The sequence below is a fragment of the Rattus norvegicus genome, chromosome 3 (genome assembly GCF_021556685.1).
Source record: "Rattus norvegicus strain SHRSP/BbbUtx chromosome 3, alternate assembly SHRSP_T2T, whole genome shotgun sequence".
Classification (NCBI taxonomy): domain Eukaryota; kingdom Metazoa; phylum Chordata; class Mammalia; order Rodentia; family Muridae; genus Rattus; species Rattus norvegicus.
The window spans coordinates 32,486,988-32,511,900 of record NC_141536.1 but is presented as its reverse complement, the minus strand read 5'-3'; the positions used below and the strand labels follow the sequence as shown (position 1 = coordinate 32,511,900).

The following is a 24,913-nucleotide window of genomic DNA, read 5'->3' as shown; positions in this document are numbered from 1 at the left end:
GATTACACTCATTTCTCTTAAGGTGATTTGTTTACATGGTTTTGTTTATTTTATCACCTGGTGAAGGAGGTGAATCATGTCTGGGTATTTAAATAATGTCAGTATTAATCAAATACTTAGTTGTTGTGATCATAATATACTTTATTCATTCATTAATAATATTTGAAATTAGCCTAGTATTTTTAGAAAATTATACCACATGCCTTTCAGAGAGACAATATTTCTTGGTCCTTTTATTTCTGGTCATTTTTCAATAATAGGAACAAATAATAGTGACCACTTGTTAACTAGCATACCTGCTTGACAACCAGTTACTTTCCTATGTAGTATCTAGCTATTTCATAATAATCATTTCCCTTTATTCTTTGGTATTTCTTCTTTAAAAAAACAAAACAAAACTGAAACCCTTGAGTTCAACAGTTCTTTCACAGCAGGTAGTGGCAATGCTGGGTCTCAGCTTTAGGCTGTTTTCAGCTTATGTGTTTCTACCATGTTAGCTTTACTGACTCTTCTTCCCCACGTCTGCTTTTACTAATCAAGTTATTTGTTTAGAATCCTTAGATAAAGGATCTTTATTTATCCATCCATCCACACATACATAAAGATGCATAAAACAACATATATGATATTTACCTTTTTCCTGCAGACTTATTATAAAAAATGAAAATGGTATATTTATCAATAGAAAATGTGTGTTGATATAGGAACAGGAAAGGAATATAATAGAAAATGAATGAACTAGAATTGAAATCTCAATGTGGATTAATTCTCATAATAGGTTTTCATTGGAAGATAAGATCTAAAACTAGATTTCATTGGTTATAGAAGGCTTGAAAATTGAAATGTGTTATCTAGTAATACCTACAGTGTAGAGTTTAAAGTTTATAGGAATATCTTAATATAAAGATATTCTTGACTGTTTTGTGTGGCAAGAACAGTGTCCACAGCTCTGTAACAGGTATATCTTATAAAATATAAAAGTATGGGATATTATATAGATCTACTATTGTTTGACTTTTTTCTAATGTAAGAAATATCTTACAATAAATAGAAAAAATAGAAAATAAAAGAGCCACAAATAGTCTGAGTTCTAACTTTTAGAAGAATGAACTTCAGGGATTTCTAACCACTTGTCATTAACTGCGCAGTATCTGAATTACACATCTAACCTGAAGCTGTATGCTTCCTACATCTATATATATTATTACATTATATATCTGCTACATCTGCAAACTCGTAAATTCTTGTATTCCAAATGCAAATTGCTGATTGAGGGGTAAACTTAGTCCTAGTTTACCTAAGGAGAACTAAATGAGTGGGGTGGGGGTGGTACTTATGTCTAAGTTTATAATTGTCTTCAAAATTAGTAACTTCTAAACTGAACTCAACCTTTACATATTCTTTATAAAAATTTGTATAAAACATAGGTATTCCTCTAAGGTGTGTGGTAATATCTGAATAGTATTCTTACTTTCAGTTTTTTGTTATTGGACTTTTTAAAAATATTTTTTGGAGAGTAATAAATATGAATCAAATGCAAAGTAGAGCAGAATCTGGACTGAATTGTCGCTACATTTTCATGGAGCAAAGTTTGAGGTTATTTCTCTCCTTTCTATCTTACAAGAATAAAGGTAAAATATTAAAAAATTGTTCTAAACTATCTCCAGAATATTCAAGTAAATAAGCACTTTTTAAAATACGCCTTTCTTCAGATGCTTGCTTTAAATCGAGTAACCGTGACACACCCATTTATGACCTCAGCAGATCTGATGGAGGCGCAGCACTTGTGTAGCTTGGATGCCAAAGCGAGTATTGTACATGGTGAGGAACTACTTCGCTAATCTTTCGCTTGAGCCTTGATTTTAAAAGTTTAGATTTAGATGTTTCTGAGATTATAATTAATACTGAGCGTGGTGCTTTGTATACAGAACGCTTTATATACAACTTTTAATTGGTACTTCCTAAGTATGTCACCATTACTTAAAGTGAAAGGAGCCGTGTTCTGCCTCCCATACCATCTGGGAACTAAGGCAGCAGCACTGGTGTTGATGTTGATGTAGGGTGACTAAGTGCTGTTCTGTTTGTTGCTCATTTGGGTTCACTATTTCCTTTAAAATATGATAGATTTTAGATCTAATTTGCAGAACTTCTCTGCATAAATGCCTCCTAAAGGCCTATGATACTTGAAATACATGAGAATTACAATATCTGCTGCTTGTTGTGGGCCATATAGTATCAAAGCTTTTATATTTACAGCACATCCCTTTAAGTTTAAAAAAAATCTTTATGTTGTAGATCATCCCACCCCCAGAAAATAAGCCTTAATAGTCCAGGAAGTTAAATGACTTGTGTTTTTGTAGATGATAGTTACTGGAATATCTTAAATACAGAGGAAACATGACCTCCTCTACCCTTCAAAGCCTTGAGTTGTTTTCTGGACAACAGTTAGTTTAGTGGCATGAACCTTGGGCTGCAACTGAAGAGTCCATCTCCCTTTAATTCTAGGTCTGTCAGTCTTGGAAATCTGTCTTATAATAGCAATGAAACATTTAAATGACATATATGAAGAGGAGCCCTTTAATTTTCAAATGGTGTATAATGGTGAGATGCAAAGCTTATCATTTTCTTCTAATTTTTTTTTGCCTGTTCCTTATTTGAAAGTGCTAATATTCTCATTGCTTACTCTGCAGAATTTCAGAAATTCATTCAAAGAAAGGCCCATTCTGTTTATAACTTTGAGAAACCTGTGGTCATGAAGGTATGGTTTGATTTGCTATTTTCTAATCAGATCCAGTGAGATGATACACACACACACACACACACACACACACACACACACACATTTCATACGTCTTTGAACCCTTAGGTATTTTATTATAGGAATTTTTCAGCAAAATTTTGTAAAACTAAAATGCTTCAGTAACTCTGTAGATAACCCGTTTTACAGTTTGTGAAGATACATTGCCCTCTGCTGTCCGTTCTTAGCACTTGCCTACTGAAAAGGAACTCACCCTCTCCAATCCACAAGTTTATTTAGGGTAAGATATCAGTTTACAACTTTAAAATGATATCCTAAAATGACTCCTGCACTACAAAGAAAATTAAATCACATTATATAGTCTTACATTTTCCAGTAGGGTAGGAAATAAAGGTCAAATAATTGTAACATCATAACCCAATTGATGAAAAATATTTCCAAGTTTATGATATAAGTGTTTCCTAAACTATTTTCTTTTGTGTCTTTAAAATTTGGTATATTTATAAAAAGTTAGAGCCGATCCCAATTTAATAAATATTCATTAGAAATTCATTCTTTAAACTAATTATATAGCTAAAAAAGATTTTCATTTTAAAATTATACCAACTATAAGTAAATTTAGTCTAAGCATTTTAAGCTTGTGTTTAATGAAAATTAAATAAAATGTAAATACAGAGTCATACATTTCAAGGTCCTGTTTGTTCAGTATTGGTGCAGTGTGGTTCTGGGGGCCATGTGGGAGGAAGTGCCTTTTTTTTTTTTTTTTTAAGCAGTAGAAGCTTGATCCTCTGGGATTCCTTATAGAGCATAGTCAGAATTTCCTTTTCTGTAGTCGTTTTTAAAAGTGAGCAGAGTTGCAGTTGAAGCAGCAGCAGTCATCCTGAGTGTAGATTCTTCCCTTGCCCTCCTGTCTGCTTGCTGCAGTTTTGAAAAGGGCACCTGAGAGTATTTAGGAATAATTTATAGATATTCATTTGTACATTTTAAAATAGAGTATACTTTGCATCTTGGAAATATGTTTTCAATTTTGTTAAGCTACACCTAAAGAATAATTTCTCATTGTTTTCAAAATGAATAGTGTCCGCTCTTTTCCTTCCAGTAAGAGTCTTTAAGATAAACAGAGTACATTCCAGTGACACTTTTCACAGGGAACTGTAGGAACGCTTGAGAATCTCCATCTGGGTTACTGTTCAGGATTTCATCAGACTGTAGGTTTTTTTCTTGCTTTAGTAACATACTTAAACAAGTGGAGCATAAGTTGTAGAGTGAGAGGAACCAAACAATGAAGAGCTCCTTTAAGGCAACCAAGAAGGCTGGGGGTTAAACAAACATAGTCGCCCCTCCCCCCCAGGTCTGTGCCGTCTTACAGGGTCCTTTGCTTACATGATCAGCCCATAGGACTTACTTACTGGGGTCTTTCTTACGGCTGTTAAACTTTTCTTTTTAAAACTTTATTTAATTTTTCATTGAAAGTAGTTATTTTCATGCATGGTTTCCCTTCCCTCAGATTCTTCTCACCACCTAACTCTTCTAATGAGACTCAAGCGCACGCACACATGCATACACACACACACACACACACACACACACACACACACACACACACATGCACACTCTTTCTTTTTTCCTCTCTCTGACAGGCTAATAGAAAAGGTAAGCAAGAATTAAACTGATAACAACAGAAAGGGAGGGAGGAAGGAAACATGCATCGGGAGAAAGCATGCACAGAGGCACACAAAAAAAATCTATGAAAACAAAATTGGAAGCCGTAATACATTACCCAGAGAACAGTAACAGGAGAAAATGCTGAAACAAAATAAAATCATATGGGACGGGGAAAAAACCCAATACCAGTGGGTTCATTCTGTGTTGGCTACCTGCTACTTGGCATGGTCCGTATCCTTAAGTGTAGTTTGTACACCCAGAGAGATGGGAGAATTATTTTCTCCTTTGCAGACGATTGTTGATTGGAGGTAGCTTCTTGGTTAGAGAAAAGGAGTCTACTTCCCCATCTCAACACTTGAGACCCCATCTGGTTTGCGGTGTGGAAAGTCTTTTTGCCTCCTTTTTCACAGTTTCTTTGAGCTTTGAAAGGGAGGGCTCTGATGAAAAACTTGCATTTAGTTGTTTCAAGGTCTCTCATTCTGCACATGTTCCAGTTGTGAGTCTCTACATTCGCTCCCATCTGTGCAGGAGAAAGCTTTACTGATGGTAGCCAAGTGGCACACTGATGTATTAGTATAGAGCTGTACTCTAATGTCCAATAAGACTTTATTGAGAATGATAGAAAATGTACATTCCAGTAACCTATCTCATTAGAAGTCTTAGCAGATTAAGGTCTTAAGATCAAAGTAATCAACAATGGACTGGAACTATGTAGCTCAGAAGTAGAGTCCATGCTGAGCATGAGTAAGATTTAGGGACAAACCCATCGCCCATCACTCAAACAGTCCAAGTGTCGTACGATACCGTCTGCCTAGAAACAAAACCTAATGACTAAGGTCCAGGTAAAATTAATATCTGCCTGATTCACATTGAGCAGTATGGGGACACATAACTTTTTCCAAGTGTGCAGTTTTTATGGATTTGAATAAACTTGCATCTGAAGGTGGGGTAGGGCTATTTTGTTCAGTGGTGCAAGCTAAGCACTTTATACTGCTGAGCTAAATTCCCGTTCCTAAGGGTGATTTTAACTCTCTTTGTGACCTCCCATTCTGTTCCTAACTGTCATGAACAAAGTTGAAGTTTGCTAAGAAAACTTTAATCCCAGCACTTGGGAGGCAGAAGGCAAGTAGATTTCTGAGTTGGAGGCCTGGTCTACAAAGCAAGTTCTAGGAACTACACAAGGAGACCCTGTCTTCAAAAACTTAATGAATGGGCAAATGAATAAAAGATTTTAATTTCAAATCAAGTGTGCGTGGGGTAGAGAGTACTTAGGAAAAAGGTAGTTCGAATCTGCTGATTTCTCTTCCTTCTTTTTCACCTGCCACTGTTTCCCACCTTACCAAAACCAGCAACTATCCTCTGGATTTAACAAGTGTCCTCTTCATTCTAAGCTTTGTCTTTTTTCTTGCAGGCATTTGAGCACTTACAACAATTGGAATTAATAAAACCCATGGAAAGAACCTCAGTCAATTCTCAGAGAGAATACCAGCTAGTCAAACTACTTTTGGATAATACTCAGATTATGAATGCCCTACAGAAATACTCCAACTGCCCTACAGATGTCAGGCAGTGGGCAACATCCTCGCTCAGCTGGCTGTGAAGATTTTAAGTACATTTCTGTGAAGACCTAAAACTAGTGTTCTTTAATAAGATACGCTACTACATTACTTTGTTTATAAATATTGTTTATGGGAAACCTGCACTTAGTATCTTGACTATGTTTTGAATATTGACTGTGCATGGACAGTTTCATTAATTTAAATTACACCATACAAGTAACAATTCAAAATAATAAAATGTGCTTATTTTACGGGTGATCCATAAGATGACTTGATACTCTTGTGAAATGTATGTGGTCCATTGGAAAGGTTCATTTCAACTCAGCATTTACAGATCTTAATGCTAAGCAGTGAGGAGAGAAATAGGAACAGGAATGACATGAGGAATATTCCGGCTAGATTAGGAGCCTGTGGAGAGTGGGGTTGGTTTGGTTTTCTGAGTTGGTTTCTATAGGATCCTGCCATTTTGGATCCTGTACAGATCCCCATGGCTGAAGAGCTCGTGTGGAAAGAGTCCAAACAATTCAGCATTTTCTTCTGTGCACATTTCACCACAACTGGAGGAGTTTTTGTTTAATATACATTCTGGGTATACTTTAGTTCAAAAGGGATCAAAATTGCCATCTAACAGGTATCTTAAAGGATTCCTGGTAACTACTTCCACAAATAAGTATTCATTCCACAGTGTGAGCTGTTGGCTTTGAATTCTCTGAGAACAAGGAATGTTGGTCAGAGTTCACTTCCTAAATACATAGACATAGAACTAACAGGTTGAAATAGAATATAATCTCAGTGAGTTACTTTGTTGAAGAATATTTGATTGAATATTTAGTTACAGTAAGATTTTATAAAATAGAGATCCCTTCTACTTGCAACTTGTAAAGTTTCTGCAGAATTAAATGCTATTTTATTTATAGATTAGGAAACTCTCACCAGTGTCTGAGTCCAGGATCACAGTATGGGAATGACAGGTGTGACCTTGAATGCAGCTTCGGTTGACTGACATTAAAGCCAATGTTGTTAAAAACTAAAGCTTAGCAACAACGTTTTACTATTTTTATAGGATACTGTAAGAAATAATTTGACTTTTAAGAAATCTTAAATATAAATTTCCTCTGCATTAATGTAGTACCTCATAGTTAAAACCTACTTTCTTCATACACAGCCTTTTCCTTTCTTACAATAAAACATGTTTAGCTTTCTATGCTTTTTTTAATCATGATAAAAATGAAGCCATAGTAACTATCAAGGTCATAGAAGTATAGACGTAGATGCCCAATTTTTAAACTACTTTCACCTTATAAGTTGTTCAAACTTCATTATTAGAGAATTCTAAAATGAGAAAAATTAGACTCTTAAAAAACCTAAGAATGTTCAAGGTGGAAGTGTCCGTCTATAACAGACAATTTCACAACTTAAGAGTAGAAGCAAGAAAGGTAAATACTTTTAGGAGGTTCCAAACTAGTCTTGAGTTATCCCAACAAGAGCGGAGGGGGAGGAATGATTGTGAACAGAAAGTCTGACTGGACTTTCTCTGCAGTGAAGAGAATTTAGAGTCTCTGCTCAAGACGCCCCCTGGCCAAGAGACGTTAAAACAGACAGAAAAGACTTTGCATGTTTCCCTTCTACCGTGTGGCCTACTGAAACTTGGGTCTTGTTTAAAAGGCATCTGATTTTATGCAGACACATGTCGGAAAAGTTAGACTCTCTTGTTCAGACTTCCATATGGTAATGTCTTGTAATGTAAGGACATAGTATCCACTGACCCAGAGAGTTAGACATCGCAGACTGCACAATGGGAAACCGCGTTTCTGTACCAGTGAAACAGTCTGATCAGACTACAGTGGGAGGAAAATTCCCTAATTCACAAACTTCCCTGATTTTTTTTACCCTCTGTAAGAACATAAATACACAGCTAAAGAAAAACTGCATGTGCAAATAATACCATATTCATTTTTTATTTAACATGGGGATGGAATGGGGATAGCATACATTTTATTTGTACAATATTTAACAATCACTTATTCAAGGTGGGATTTTATGGGGATTTTTTTCATTTTTAGCTTTCTGTTAAATACTTGCAGAAAAAAAAATAGCAAGTACAATATGACAGTAGTACAACAACCTGTGCCCAAAACACTGACAAGAAATACAGAGTAAAGCTAAAATAATTGTTTCCCAATATTTTGAGAGGTAACAAATAGGGAGATACGGGTTGAGACTGCATAAAAAACGTACTGCTGGTTGAATATCTGAGGTAAATGATGTTTAATCAAGATGCTACTTGTATCTTTGTCCATAAATTGTAAATAATTTTATGCACATTATACCAAATCTTCCTAAAAAGTAATTTTTCAAAAAAGTAAAAAAGAGAAACTGGAAAATATCTGATGAAGCATTTTTTTAAAAAACAGTAATCAGTCTATTCCACTAAACTACCATCTATCTGGTGAGGGTATTTTTCCCAACCATTTGAATTTTACTTAAATGTGACTTAATTATTAAGGATAAGAAAAAGGGCCAGAAGCGATGTTTTCATAATTTTGTGATACATGATTCTGTTTTTAAGTCCAAACGTATTTGTTTTTGTTTTTCCTGGTTGTATTTTTAGAATATCACCATGAAAGATAGTGCAAGTTCATGGGACCAATAATTGTGAGGCACAGTCTCTGTTCTGGAATTCACAAGGTACCTGTAATAAAACATCCAAACAAGAGTCACAAATCACATGCTAAAACTCCTAGCATCTAAAACACATACAAGATCTGTGCAGGGCATAGATAGACTTCAAATAAATTCAAACACTGGTTACTCCGTCAGTCCTGTGGCAGTTGATCATAAAGCATTCTCACACGGGAGATCTGGGCAAGGTAGAGTAAGAGCAGCAGTTCTGGTGGGTGTCAGAAAGGCAAAGTACAAGACATCATGAGCACCATACACATGAAGGTATACAGGGGTCCAAGTTTGCCATCTCCCTAGAAATGAATCGTTTTCACTCTTTGATCTTTCTTTTTCATTGTCCCTAACTCAAACTTTCTATCTGCCCACTCTGCACTTACTGTAAACCAAACACGAAAATGCCCTGCAAAAGAAAGTCACAAGACTAGGCATAAGGACAGGTAGTCACTGGAACATTCTTAACGTTACTGCTTATAAAAAAGGCTTTCTTGTTAATGTAGTTCTTAAGAGAATACAAGTTTTAAAATTGATAAGCTAGATTTACATACAATACCCAAGATTTCTAAAACATAAATTCCCTAGCGTGAAGACAAAGCATTTTATATCATGAACCAGTCTTGGTAAAATTTATCTGTAGTGCTTTCCTAAGCCGAACAGTCATAATATCCCTCATGTATCAGCTCTTAAAGGGAGTTGAATGTTTACAACCAGTAGCAGTTTGCTTATGGATGAAAAGTTTCCTTGTATGCATATTTTCTTATGGTTTTCCTTGATTACAAGTGGAAGCAAACCTGAATCAAAAATTTGAGGGGCCAAATATGTAGGAATATGTCAAAAACAGTGAACACTGAACTTGGCAATCTTAGGAATACAGTGACACCTTGGGTACATAGACAACGTACAATTCTCTATGGTATGTGGCATACAGACAAGAATGCTATTATCCTCCCCACTTAAAGTCTGTTGACCTATGTATTGTTTATGATTATTCTTCCCAGAGATTAGTGCACATTATATGTAAAAGGTAGTGTCTGATGTCTTAACCATCTGAAGATAATGCATTCACAGTGAGCTCCTGATAGTAACATAACAAGTTTATAAAATTAATGTATGGATGTTAAAGTGACTCAATAAAAATGTATATAACATAATACTGGCTATTTGTTGGTAATTGAAAAATTCAGGGAATTAATCTTTTACTTGGGCCTGTGTAAGCTTGAGGAAAGATCCCATTATATTTTAATGTAATATTTTGAAAAGCACTCTGGTACCTACTTGCCATCAATTCCACTTTCTTCGCAAGGATAAGGCATGAACTATCTAGAGTTAGCTGTAAAAGTAATTTGGGGAGGAGACTGGGCTGTGTTCCTTAGACCAGCACTGGTTACCTCTTAATATCATTGCATAATGTAAGTTATAAGTTCAACTTGTTATCCCTGATTTGTTTTAAAGCAATAATATCTGAAATCTGTGCTAAATGGTTACTATATCCTAAGATAACTCTCTCCATATCACAGACATCAAATATTACTCTGACAAGATGGCACCACGCAGTACAATGATAAAGTTACAAGTCTAGAAGCAGAGTGAAGAATTCTGAGTAATGTCACTTCCTGAGGTGATCACAGAACAGTGATAAGAATATCCCACACACTGTTTGGTGAAAGAAGAAATACACCACCGTTTCACATATATAAATAGGAAAAAATAGAGGCGAAATGAAGAGCTTTCCAGTGTCACACAGCTCACTTAAAAAATTTTAAATCATGCTTTGTTTTCAAATATTTCCCAAACACAGCACACTGTAAAGAAAAAGTACTACTTAAGTATGCAATATTTTGGGACCTGGATTAAGGGGGGGGAGGGGAATACCATTTTTTTTCCCATTTCAAAAACAGCCATTTGTTTTCCCTAAATTACAAGCCAGTAGAAGAAAAGCTAAAACACTGCTTTACAAATAGCCACTTACTATTGGCACTAAGCATAGCTTACCATTTTTTCTTAAATAACACAGTGAGTTTGTAATACCTTGTTATAAAACATGGACTGATTTATTCAAATTCTGTTAGTGTTTTCAATTTTATAATTTAGCAACCGTGGAACTGAGGTATACCTTGTTGAGGGAGGTTAAAGTAATGCTTGGAAGCCTCTTTACTGTACCCCACTTTGATGACTATGTACACAGAACAGCAGCACACTACACATTCACAAGCTGTGTCATGTTGGCATTACAATAGTCATTTATAGAAACAACAGCAAATGCAATAAAAAGTTACCCTTTTTAAAATCTGAAATGAAAAGTTTTTGATTTAAAAAAAATAGCAGTAGTTCATTTAAGGAATTAGTGTCTTCTGACAGACATTAAGAAATCTGATGTCAGTTTTCAAATACTTGATTAGCCAGGTCCAAAAGATCCTTGATTTGGAGAGGGCCACATTCTTCGTGTAAGTTTTCAGAAGTTCTTTACAGTTCGCAGTTTCCCCTTAGACCCCCTTCATATCCGTGTTGCAGACGCTGCAGGAAGTCTCCCAATCCATGCTTTCCACAAGGGGCTGCTTGCATACGTGTCCCGGAGGCACCCTACTCATTTCACACAGAAAATAAACTAAGCAGTTTCCTTAGCTTAGCAGCTCCAGTTCAGAGTCCCGATTCTCAGTGTGGACAGATGGTGCAACCATCATAGACTAGATTCTTTGGGAGGAAAGTCAACATTTGTCACCATTGTGACCACTGTTACAATGTCCTCTGTAGTAATTATATTTGTTAGTCTTTGCATCTGAGTAATTCTTTCACCTACACATCCAGCTGATAACCTGGCTTCTGCATCATGATCCCAGCATTCTTCTATCGTTTCACAGAGCATTGCCATTCCCTAAGAGGAGAAGAACAGTCAAACTTAACAGCCATTGTTTCCTGACAGGGAACAGGCTAACAGTGTCATAATGAAATAGCTATTTCCAGGGATAATGGTTTCAAGATAAGCCAAGTCTGACCAGCACCCACTCTGGGTCTTTTTAAGGGATACATTTTGCAAGCCAGGGTTGGTCTCAACGTCCTGATCTTTCTGCCTCAAAGCATGTGAGTGATGCAATAGCGGGACAAACATTCACTTTTACTCAATGTCATTTTACATACCATCAAAATAAGTCACTGTCTGAGCATTAGGACTTACAGCAGGCTTAGGTTAAGTTCTAAAATTCCATTTGCATAAATCTGATCATTCCAATGTATGAGCTTTTCAAGTAGACGCACGGCTAAGTCTAACATGGGTTACAAGAGTTTTGTTTTTGTTTTTTAAAATCATTTTCTTAAGTTGATACTAGCTTTTCTCCCTTTCGGTTAAGATCAAAAGGTCAGTCTTGAATCGGATCTTTGGCTTCAGGGTGTAGTTACTTATTCCTATTTGGGCTTCTAGTGATATTAACGCCAAATTGGCAGCGCAATTAAGTCTATGCTGTTCTGCCCATTCTAACTGTAAAGTCTTGAAAGAAATGACTTAAAACTTCATGGAATAGAGAAAATTTGGTGCTTAGAAGGTGTTAAAATAACATTTATTAGCAGGTAATGGTCAGTAAGACTATCCAGCTTTCCATGGGTTCAGAGCCAGGCATTTGTTTCCTCGTGGAGCTTTCAAAACAGGAGACTTGTGAACTTAATCAGACTACTGAAGTAGGAGCCTGCTCTGCATTAGGCTTTGTGACTTCAGACAAAGCCTTCTGCCACTAAGCTTAGGTACCCTGTGTGAAGATCACCTTCCCAGAAGAGAAATGGTCGGAGAATTGATAGATCATTCTAAAAGTACTTTCTTGAGATCTCAAATGGAAAATAAGTGTATAAACTTACTGCGTGTTTCTGCCAATAATCTCTTAAAACGGGCCTCTTTTTTTTATGCACAACAACTTCCTGCATATCTTCAAGAGATGGATGCTGGCCAATTTCCTCCTCAAATGGCAACATGTACTCATCTACAGGTCCTGAAACGTAAAAAAAGAGAAATCCACTGCAATGCCTCCTGACTAGTACAAGCTCTTTAAAATACATTCTATATCCTGCTTTTTCCTATTCTATATTAGAAAGTGAAAAGGAGAGAAATGGACTCCTAGTTTACTTGGATCAAAGTGGGACCAGAATCTAGCTAATAGAAACTAAAAGGTCTGTTTTTATGACTTCTGATGGCTGCTTGTTGAAGACAGGGTCAGACTAAATAGTTTGGCTGGCTTTGAACTCTTGATCTTCATATTCAGTCTTAGCAGGCTGTTTTAGGAGACAAATGCTAAATGCCCATGTCTATACATGACAAAAAGCTGTTTGTCTTTAGAAATCAAAGCTGGGAATCCCTCTTCATTTCAAGAATTCATATCAGAATATTAACATTGTGAGAATGTTAACACCTCTGAAAACTTAGTGCCCTACCTATCTGTGGCATGCTCAAACACCCTACATGACCACTTGTGTAACTGATGCACTTTACGGTTTTCTGATCTCTCACAAGCATATTTATGATACTTATAAATAATATTTATTTTTATATTCAAGAAACTAAGGTGCTTAAACCAGAATTTCCATCAAGTCAAAACGTTACACATAACAAAATTTTTTTCAGGGACATAACTTGTTTTTTCTTAGATATCTGACATGAATGTGCATTATTTTATTTCCCAATAAGGTTGGAATTGGCTCTATTTTGCAAATAAGATAGCTCAGAAAGTTATGAGATTTTGCAGAGGTATCTATTACAAAGTAGAGTTGAAATCTAAATCTTATCTGAAGTCTGTGCTTTTCTCCCCGTGACTCAAACACGTCACTACTGTGCATTGACCAGAGAGAAATAGACGTGCACAGATAAGCTTTGTGAAAAGTATAAAGATACACTAACACTTCAAACAGAATCATAAACTAAAGGAGGCACTAACTCTGCCCTGGACCAGTGTTTCAGGAACCATCTGTTATGATTGCTACACTTACTGTGTGTGTACCTGTACGTGTGTGCCACAATATTCAATATAGAGATTGGAGGACAACTTGCAAGGAAGTTTCCACTATATGAGACCCAGGACTAAAGTTAGATCATGGGAATTGTCCATTGAGCCATTTCACTAGCCCTGTGAACCTTTGGATAGCGGAAGAACTATTTAGTATGCCCACTGTATTAGTACTAACATGCTAGAATTTCAATCTTTGTTAGGTTCATAGATCAATGACATCAATCGATGGTAGCTTGTAAAATACAGACCACTCAGCTCAGATGCTGATGTTCTTTAAAGGTGTATGACTGTTTGGCCTGCATATCTGCACCACAGCCATGACTGGTGCCGATGAAGGAAGAGCAACCAATGTTCCTAACAACCAACCTATTTCCCCAGCCTCCACAGGCTTATTTTAACAAGATTCCTAGGAATAGGTAAGGTTTGAATTGCTCAACTTTAACTAACAACTAGACACAAACTTAAATGCACTCACCTTATCAATATATGGTTCACTTTCCCTTTGGCCCTGATTTCTGCCTTGTGACATAGCCTGCTCTTAAGTATTTTACAGCACATACAAGGCATTTAAGAAAAATTAGCATCTAACCTTATCTCTTGCTCAACGAATCCCCTGTAACTCCTTTCCCCACAAAGTGACTCTTCTTAATCCCTATACTACACCCTACATTTCTCAGCTGGGAGAGCACCTCATTATAGTTACCTGAATGCCTCATATAGCAGGTCCAGGACAAATGGTTCACACTTAACCTCATTCTAGAGTTCATTCTCCAGAAGGTATATTATCACCTTAACTATTTACTTAACAACAGGGCCTATGTCCCCACCACACTATGTCATAGTTTGATAAGAAGGACTTACACTGAAGTTCTTAAGCAATGCATTTTCTCGTCATATGTCCTAGCTAACCTACTTCTATCCCCAAAGTGTCCATGCCAGGTCCTTCCATACCCAGCCCCTCCAAGTTCACCCTGCTGTCTCACCTTCTGCCACCTTGTGGAGTTCATAAAAGAAAATATAGTTATTTGCCTTTTTGTATAACCACTTTTCATAAATGTGGCATATATACTTTTCAAAAAAAGAGTTTTTTCCCTTACCATCTGCAGCAGTACAACGAGAAGCCAGTTCCCACAGGACTAATCCCATGGCGTACATATCTATCCTCAGAAATGCGTCCCTTTGGAAGTTTATAGCACCCTCTAACACCTCTGGAGCCATATACCTCCGGGTACCAACCTGAAAAAGATTTTGAAATCAAACAGTACTCACTCATCGACTTTATGAACTAATGTTTTGTTTATGGTTTTGTAGAAAGAAAACCAAATATGGTCTATTTATCTAGGGAAAAGTAAATTATGATTATAACACCACACCATGGGATACATAATAAGATGACTTCTGTATACTCTCACCAGACAGGCTTATAGGGCTTTCCCTTCCTTTCTGAATCTAATCACAAAGAACCAAGTAATAGTTTGCTGGGAGAAGGATGGAATGGAGAAAACAGAACATTTCGTACATTGTTTGAGATATATTTTTAATACTTTAAAAAAAATCTCATGCATCAATCCTTCTGTCTTAGTGCTTTATTTACATTTGTCCCCAACAACTTGTTGTGTTGTAGCACTTTGTGTTGCCACTAAGGTAGAGCAGCTGGGGCTAGTCAGTCTTGACCACATTTTACTATGAGTGCATTTAATGAATTGTCTAAGTAGAGTAAAGCATGGGCCTAATTAGATCTGGGAAGCAACTCTGGCATCAGGGTTGTTGGGTAATGGCAAGTGATCTCATGACCAATACCTTAGCAGTTCAGTACTCACATAGTAATAGGACAGACTAGTAAAATAGTGATATTAGTTCAATTCTTAGTCATTTTATGAGAACATTAAGTAGCTTTCTGGCTTTTCCTGTTCTGAATGTCTCTCTGAAGCCTACTTTTTCACTTCGCTTACTATGAGATTACAGCTTATGTAATTTTAGTCTAAATATCCTCTTTTATTAATCACAGGTGAGAGAAAGTCTTTATTCATGTAGGCAATTTCTTATTTTGCCTAATCTTGTAATCCAAATATAAGGACATTAAAAAATGATAAGTGAGTTTTTCTTTAAAAAAAAAAAGTTACTAGTTTTGCTATATACCAAAAGATGAAGCTGTTCCATACATATTGTCCTATGGTTGTTAATCACAGAATAATCACAAACCTTCATCTCTAGGCTATTCTTAGTAGTATTCTCCCCCAAACATGTTGGCTCCTCTAATACTCTACAACTGCTGACATTACATTGAAACAAATCTGAAACTGTTAATTAACATTGCCAGAAATCAGTGTACCAAGACTGCATACAGCTATGGGGGATATGTAATGAGAGAGAAAACTCAGAAATAATCAAATAACTTGAATAATTTGAAAGGCAGAACTAATATGCCAAAGCCTTAAAGATCCATTTGGCCTTCTAGGAAATGACACACTTCAAGCTATTTTTAAGGGAATATTTATTTTAACTGCACAGGCAGGAAGGTATATGTACATAAGTGAATGTGGGTGCCCAAGAGCCCATAAAAGGATGGCAGGTCACCTGGAACTGGTCTTACAGACACTAAGCAGCCTGAGCCTGGAAATGAACTTGGTTCTTGCAAAGGAAGTAAGCACTCTTAATGCTTAGTCATCTCTCCTGCTCTAACCTGTGCTGTGAAAAGGTGACTCGATACAAGTGTAGCGCCTCTTCTAGCCTCATGTTCTTTTCTGAGGATAAAATACATGGGTATTGTATCTCCTTCAGTCTTCCTAAAGGATGCTAAATCTATCTGTGCAAACCATAACCTGAGTTAGACACCTTGCTCTGGTCTTTTTAGGAGCTCTAACTCTAGAAAGATTTTCTTTAATCAAATTGTAATTGAGTTAATAAAGAGCCAGAGTAAAAAACTGTTATATAGAGAAGTGAGAACTTAATAAACTGCCCTTAAGAAGTGACCATTATCTCCACTGTTAGGAGGATGAATTAACCAATGAAAGAGTTCCCTAAAGATAAATTATTTAGAACTAGATTCTTCAGTGACCGACTGTTTTAAAAAACAATAATATCACAGCTGCATGCTGTTCTGGTGCTTGCTTAAACCTGAGTTACACTAAAAATGCTGCCTCCTCAAACTAAAATGCATCACTTTTTATTAGCTGATACTTCAATGGCTACCCCAACAACTTTCTACCAAGTTAGTGCTGATCTAAAAAGGTATTATGTGCTTAATTTTGCTCCCACTTTATTAGCTGTTCTTACCTGGCCATGGGTGTCACCTGCAGACTTGCCAGCCTCAAACTTTAAGGCCAACCCAAAGTCAGCAATGCAAGCTGTCAGATTGTTTTTCAACAGCACATTTTTACTTTTTATGTCCCTTTAAACAGAAAAATAAAGTATCTTAAGCAAGTTATCTTTTAAATTTTTCCACTGAATGCAAGTAAAATGTTATAAAAATAAAGTTACTTAAAACTAAGAAGAGCAAACAAAAAGTTAAGATGCTTAGACAGAGTCTAAGTCTTGGCCTAAAGCACAAGAAAGCAGGAACAACCCTGTCCTAAAAGGAGCAAGAGGGAATCCTCTCCATAACGCACTCTTACACTCATTCCAGAAATACATTTTCATCTATGTTATTCTCACATAGTGATAACATTTACTCTGTCTTTAAGGCAATGGGAACACTTCAGACCTATAAACTCCCATAGAAACTAAGCTTCAGAAAAATAAGAAAATTTTTAACATTTGACAGTCTTTGATAAAAGACTTCCATTTTAGAATGGCCCCTCACTCCAATGGTCCTTGAACTGCACACGGCCAATTTTCAAGGAAAGCACTTTTGCAAATACAGAACAGACAGAAGCCTTTTACCATAAAGCAGAACTGGTACTTTGAAAAGTCTTATCAGCTGTAAGTCAGAAATACATTTATTCTTTCTGCACATCTGCCTTGTCTGGTCAACTTAAAGACAACTGGAGCAGACATCTATGCTCCATCAATAGAACACTTAGAAGGGCACATTCAGTCCTACAAAAGCATGAAGGAGAGTCAAGTGCTCCAGAAACCAACTGCTTTCAGTATCAAACATTGTTCACGGCCCTAGAACTAAAAATTTGGGGGACTCATAAAGAAAGGAGAGGACTTTCTAAAGAAGTCACGATTTGCAAAATTAGAATGTGGTGACAATACACCTAAATCACTATGTTAACACAGACTTTTAAAACAGCTATTTTAAAACTGAATACAAGAAGACAATGCAATCCCATATTCTTCCAAGGAAGTTAAAGAATAGCAAACTCAATTTATTTTCCAGAAACAAACACGTTTCCTTTTTAAGACTGTAACAGTTTCTTCACTGGGTGTGTACTATTTCTGTACTGACCCGCTGTTTCCTCTTGATTGATCCCTTCTACTTTAACCCAAGGAATGAATGTATATTCATCCAAAAGACAAAATACTTAATCTGTCCTTAATTCTATCACTGTGTAGCTACTAAAAATTGTCTTTAAAGTAAATCAAAGTTTTGAGTTTAAATTGTTTCTCATTTGAAATAGAGAAAATATACTTTTATTCTCAAACATAGTTTCAGAAATTAGACAAATTAAAGCATGGGATCATTAGACTTTATTAATGAAATTAACATGTACATTAACATGTACAGAACAAAATACATCCTACCCAATCTCAAACCTAGTTTTAAAAACATAAAAATCTTTGCCTCTTCAAAGATGATTGGATAACCACGGCAAAAAAAATTTTACTCCAAGAATAAAAAGTTTAAATAGTAAACATTTGAGTTTGATGGAAAGACAATACAAATCTTGTTCTACCTGTGAGATATTGCAGGCTTGTGGCCATCTTTTAAGCCAGGTATATCCTCATGTAAATATGCCAATCCTCTAGCCATGGTTTCTGCAATATGACAAAGTTCATTCCAAGAGACCACATTAGCCTTAAGAAAGTCTGACAGTGAGCCCTAAAGAAGGAGAGGTGGGAGGAAAATACCCATAAGCTCTTTCTTCATCAACGTTTTACAGACACAGAAACTTTTCTTAGGATATGAAAGCAACACATTCCTTTCAAATAAAAAAAAAAACAAATTTTATAGAGCTGTTCAAATTTCCTTTCAATTCATAATAATGAACATTCAACCAAAAAAGACTGATTTTTTTAAAGGCTTATTACCAAAATAAGTTAATTTCCTTGAATCTGGGGAGGTTAAAAACAAAGACTAGTTCAAAATCTTAGAAAAAACCCTCAAGTCTCTAAGGTGAAACATACTAACATTATAGAACTCCACTGAAAACATAAATAACTACTAAATTATAGACTAGTCCTGAGGCAATGACTTAGTTGGTAAAGTGCCTGTCACACAACATCAGGACCTGAGCCCAGAGCCTCAGACCTGTATCTGTATTAGTCTATCAGCCCCGTGCTAGGAGGACACAGACACAGCTAGATCCCTGGAAGCATCAGTGCCTCAAGCAAGAAAAACAACACAAACAAAAAAGAAAACAAAAATACATGAAAAGCAAGTGAAAAAGACACTGAAAACACAAACCAGGGTCTGCACACGTGCACCTAACTCATAATGCTATGACACACACTCACAGGCACACACACACCCCTTCTCTAGAGAGATTATGATCCATATGGTCAAATACTTATATATATAAGCAGTTAGACTTAACAATGATGACAAAAGCCAAGCCCACAATCACAGCCCCTGGGAGGCTGCTAGGACACAAAAATGAGTTTGAGACCAGCCCGTGCTACACTAAAGACTTGTTTTTTAAAAAAATTTAACTGCAAAATGATGAAATATCAAATGTGTTTTGGTAATAACTCCAAGTCAGTGACTGTGGGTTCATCATTAAAGAGTTATAAGGCAAAAATTAAAGATAAAAAAAGTGAGGCTCATAAAATTAACTGTCATAAGTAATACATGAAAACCATAAGCACTGTCTAATCTAAAGTCCCGCTAAGAGAAGTAACTGCAGCACAGAAAAGCAAAGACTATAAAGTCTTTCTATGATTAGAGGGTTAGGTAAAAAGCTGTTCTTTCCTTAAAGTCACCTTTTAATATTTTTATTCATAAGCGATGTATATTTTGGATCAAATATTAATCAATTGTGATAATATACTGTTCTCTTGAAATATAGTTAGCATCAGTCCAGCTTAACTAAACTTAGGGATTAAGCCATTATACCTTTTCATGAAAAGCCGTGATTAGCCACAGGTCCACATCAACACTGGTGCCTCTTTTCTCTGCACCAATGAACTGTAGTATGTTTTCATGCTTCATCCCAGGTAAACTATAGACTTCATATTCATTCTGCCAGGACTGTTTGTCCTAGAGTAAAAAATGAAAGCAGTAAGAACACTGAGGACAAGAAAATAAATCACACCGAGGTTACTACAGTAAGTTCTAAAAATGACCACAACGAAACAAGCTAATGCAAGTGGTACAACAACAGAATGAGCTAAGTGCAGTGGCCTTTTGTTATTTTTTTAATAAAAGAAACCTGTGACAGGTAATAACAATAATCCATAATAAATCCTTGTTCTTTCCCATTCCCTCAAAATCGACTTTTCTGTGTGGTTCAGTTTATAAACACAGGCATTCATCAAAAAATGACTACGTTTCTGTATGTTAAATGGCAACGCATTCTGCTAGTAAGTTCCTGCAGGCACTATACAGTGTGAAGTTATTTACCCTACCAGTCACTATCACCTCCCTGAAAGATAAATTTAGGTAGAACCTTAGATACAGTCTCTCTTCAGGCTGCCCTTCCCAGCCCCCAAAGTTAACAGTACCTTACGGGTTTGTTTTTGTTTTTGTTTTTTTCTTTTTAATTATCAGTTACTCATTCCTTCAAGTTATCTATGTCTATTGTTTACTTCCTTACAAAAGATTAGTTTCTTTTGACTATGAAAGGGCAAGGAGAGTTGAGTTACACAATAATGTATGGTAAGGAACTCTGGAGTCAAGATTAAGTCTTGACCATTCCTCTTCCTTTATAAAAGCATTCACATTTCAGGTGAAGTAAAAGAATATTTGTGCTATTGGTCGCTAAAGTGCTTATTTCATGTTTATATCTAAATAATATATGAATATACAACATGTAAATCATTACTCTGTCAATAAAGGCATTTGATAAATGGTTAATATCCAGTATATTTTTCTTATTAAGATTCCTTACACATCAAAATATGAATTTTATTATGAGTCTTAGCACAACAGAACACTTCTCTGTAAAAAAGCCACACTGCTGCCAAAATGAAGACAAGCTTTAGTTGAGGTAAGGAGATAAAACCCAGGTGTGTTAAGGAAACTGTTTCTGTAGTAACTTTGGAGTGATGGGACTGGGGTGTAGCTGAGACTTCAGTCCTAAGGGCACTGAGGCACAGAGGTGTATTGCCAGAGCCGGGGGAAGAAGATGAGAACCCATATCTGCCAGCCATGAGGCAAAGCAGCAGCACTGCGAGCCTCGGATGGGTCAGGCTGTCTGACAGTTCAGGTGCCCTGAAGGGGAAAACAAGTAAACTAATACTTTGAACCTGAATCACTGCCTCTGAGGAATTAACAACAAAAAATGAAAACAATTACATCTAAATACTCAAAGTGCAAAGAAAAAAAAAATCAAAGTCTGGCCATGTACCTGCAAACACCAATTCTAAAGTAAAGCATAGTCTACTGTTCTTTCTTGTTGAGACAGTAAGACAACTACCCAGAAAGTGAGCTTATTTTTGTGACTGGAATACTTTAGACTTTATTAACAAAAGATTGACTACATATACATTTATTGTGATTTCAATTCTGCCAACAAAGCCCAGTGCTACATTAAATCATTCCATTTCTCAGCTGTGACAGCAGCACAGACTACTTTCCCAACTACCACGCAATCATTTTAGAATGTACAGTTTGTGTTTTCAGGCTGTTAATGAGCTATAATGTCCTAACCAATTACAGCTTTAAAAATATAGACGTAGATCGATAGATTAGAGAACTTCAATAAACATACCTGTATCGGAAATATTTTGACAGCCACATACTCATTGAGCAACTGGGCTTTCCAGACACAACCAAATCTTCCCCTTGCTTTCACTTCCAATAGCTGCAATGGCTTCAACCCTAGTAATGGGGAAGGTGGAGGTGGTCCAGGGTCCTAGAGATAAATAATAATAATAATGCTATAAATAAGTAGAACCTAAGGCATTGATTCTGAAATGAGAAAAAGGTGATTATACTGAAGAATGCTCTAATAGAAACCGTGAACACATGAGGGACGGCAACATCAACGGGACCTTAATTTTCTGCCTGCAAGAACTAAAATCTAGGGCATTAGTGGGAACCACTAAGCAGGCAATGATTAGCAACATCTTTGCTGCTACTACTTAGGAAAGGAAGGTGAAGAAGAGTAGGCAGCCAGTCTGACCAATGTTCTCAAAACGTTCTATGAATTTCAGAACACTCTTAATAGTGTGTCCTGAACTGGCTTTATCCAGTTTGTATTCTCTCAAGGGATAAAGATTTTAAATGTATCAAAAACAGCAAAGTATGAGCATTTCTAAAAAAAAACAATCGCAAAATCTAATACTTTCTCTAGTGGCTGTCTAACATTAACATTTTTCTGTATTAATTTCACAATGCCCATTCATTTCAAACAAATATATAATCCCAGCACTCAAGAGACAGAGGCAGAGGCAGGTAGATCTCTGTCAATTCGAGGCCACCTTGGTCTACAGTGCAGTTACCAGGACAGAGAAGCTACACAGAGAAACCCTGTCTCAAAAACAAAAACAAAAAATAAAACAAAACAAAACAAAAAACCCAAAAAACAAAAAACAAACAAAAAAAGAGAAATGTTCCTATAGACAAACTTTGTTTGTTCATTCTTACTTTTCATGATACTGATTTAACTATTCCCCAAAACTGACCAGAAATAAAAGTCATGTTCTAAGGACAATTGAAAAGAAAAATTTAAAAAGTAAAAATAATTCTAGAAAAGTGGTAGTCATAGTTGGAAAGATGGAATGGTGAATAAAGGACAAGAGTGCTACTATGGTACATTTTTAAAATAGGGCCAGTAAACTACATAAAAGGGAGAAAGGTAAAGAAAAAATCCTACACCAACAGAATGTAAGAAGCTTCTGGAAACCATCAGAAATGTTTCAAGGGCTATTTAAATTTTGTAAGAAGGAAATAATTTTTGTGGCAAGAAAAGACCCCTGGCGGTATTTCAGATACTTACAAATGACATTTTATCCAGATCAGCACATCTCACCCTAAGGTTCCTCTCCCTTTTTAGATCCTCCAAATGCTCCAAAACATTATTTCAGTGTTCCTTGTAGGCATCCTTGACCCACTAGTCTGTCTGTGAGTCTATATATTGTCTATCAAGTATCAGAATTACCCAGGCAAAAAAAGGTTCAAACTATTATATGGAAAAAGGATGCAACGTGTAGGCAGTCCCTTAAAGACTTGAAAACTCCTATTTTTGGAAGTAAGGCATTAGAAAGACTTCCTGTGATTCATTCTGATGTCATGTTTGTTTTTTAATGTCTATTAAGTTGCTGTTCCTCTCAAATTAAAAATATGAAAGGTTAATAAAGTCAAAGTGCTTGCATTTTGCAGAGTGATGGAGCAAAGATGTCTACAAACCCTACAGGACGATCAGGCTTACAGTGATTCTGTCTCTCTGCACAGTTGCTGTGGGAAGCATACTCTCCTTGGCCATTCTACAACTGTCTCTGCCTATAATATGATTCTAGTGACAGGAAGGAGCTGACTGAGGGGACCGGAGAGAAAAAGGTGAACACTAATCTACCAAAGGCAAAGAAAATGATCCAGTCTGCAAGGTCCAAGAATAAACGAACAAGTTTATAAAGAAATAACTGAATTGAAAAAACAGTAATCAGTTTTAGGCATCAATACTACAAAATTCACTGAAAAGAGAGAAGAGGGCACCACAGCCACTGACCAATGCCTCTAGAGATAACTTACACATGTATTCGTGTTCAAGGGTGCCAACTACAGACATGAATCTAGTCCATGAAACAGGATTGAGTTTGTGTCTTCAATATTTCAGATTAATATAATAGTAGTTCAAAGTACATTAAATGTTTACTCGATGGAAACACAAACTACAAAGGTCCTATAGGTGTGGGCTTTCCTTAGTACATTTCTTAACACACTTTTGTCTCAGAGAGAAATCTTGGATCAATATTTAATAGTATGATTTTATTCAAAAAATTTCCATCAATTGCTACAAAACATACAACTGTCAAATTTTCTTAACAGTATAAAAATTTAAATTAAAAAAACAAACACTGGCCAATATTCAAAAAGGAAGAAAATGATCTACAAAGGTTCATGCTTACCAACGTCAAACCTTTTTGAGATGTTCTCTTACCTATAATACTAACGAATATTTAAGACTGAACTTAAAATCAGCTTAATAAAGACAACTACACAATACAAAGTGTCAACCATTGATATGCCTTTTTGCTTTCCTAACAAGAAGTTACTAGGATGAAGTTTCAAATGGACCCCTAAAATCTAAGTTTTAATTATTGTATAAGAATATTAAAAATTACTCTCAGTTTATTGTTATCAGTAAAACACCTCAGTATTTATTTCTAGGAAGGAAGGCTTCTATCACTAACCATATGAACTCCAAATGGGAACTTAGAGTTCACAACTGATGGCCTCCATAAAGCATAGCCCTGCTGTGCTGCACAGAAACACTTGGAAGACAGCAATTCTAAGGACTAGAGAATTTCTGAAAATCTCCCCTCTCATTCCCAGTGCCCTTTCAACAATCATGCAGTACAGAAAACTAAGAAGATGCACATCAGAAGTGGCTCTGACTATGCACTCCTTCTCAAGGCGTCAGAGAGTATGCTGAGATTGCACTTACTGGCAAAGTCTGACTGTCTGAAGCACCCACACAGTGGCATGAGTATACCCATTCTGGGACATTCTTTAAAGGGGCAGCAAAGCCATGTGTCATCAATTCTGCTAATCTCTAAGGTAACTTCACATTCTAATACAAAAAGTCCCAACCTTCAAGGCAGCAACTGATTTGTCAAAGGTGTTATTTATGCAGCTAATTCATTTACTAGAGATGACACTGGAAAATAGACTTTAGGTTAAAAGATAATGAGCTAGACCAGAAAGTCACCTCTTATTTAAATGAGTACAGGCTTGACATTTAAACACATGAAATATTAAAATTAGAAATACTGGGTTC

At 36.2% G+C, this 24,913-nt stretch overlaps 2 protein-coding genes across 52 annotated transcripts in view; one reads left to right on the top strand and one right to left on the bottom strand.

The window, feature by feature from the left end:
- The window catches only part of Orc4 (origin recognition complex, subunit 4), a 43,259-nt gene extending 33,447 nt beyond the window's left edge, over positions 1–9,812 (top strand). For 48 of the 50 annotated variants that reach the window (XM_087650583.1, XM_087650548.1, XM_087650505.1 and 45 more), the window contains 4 exons: positions 1,713–1,821; positions 2,506–2,601; positions 2,691–2,758; positions 5,835–6,247. In XM_087650583.1, coding sequence (XP_087506709.1) covers positions 1,713–1,821; positions 2,506–2,601; positions 2,691–2,758; positions 5,835–6,023 — 462 coding nt within the window. In that variant the 3' untranslated portion in view covers positions 6,024–6,247. 50 annotated transcript variants of the gene reach the window in all.
- The window catches only part of Acvr2a (activin A receptor type 2A), an 81,818-nt gene continuing 64,829 nt past the window's right edge, over positions 7,925–24,913 (bottom strand). Inside the window, exons 6-12 of one of the 2 annotated variants that reach the window (XM_087650282.1) lie at positions 21,683–21,826; positions 19,867–20,010; positions 18,488–18,633; positions 16,923–17,037; positions 14,744–14,882; positions 12,505–12,635; positions 7,925–11,533 (exon numbers count right to left, since the gene is read on the bottom strand). In XM_087650282.1, the coding sequence (XP_087506408.1) occupies positions 11,339–11,533; positions 12,505–12,635; positions 14,744–14,882; positions 16,923–17,037; positions 18,488–18,633; positions 19,867–20,010; positions 21,683–21,826 (1,014 nt within the window). In that variant the 3' untranslated portion in view covers positions 7,925–11,338. 2 annotated transcript variants of the gene reach the window in all.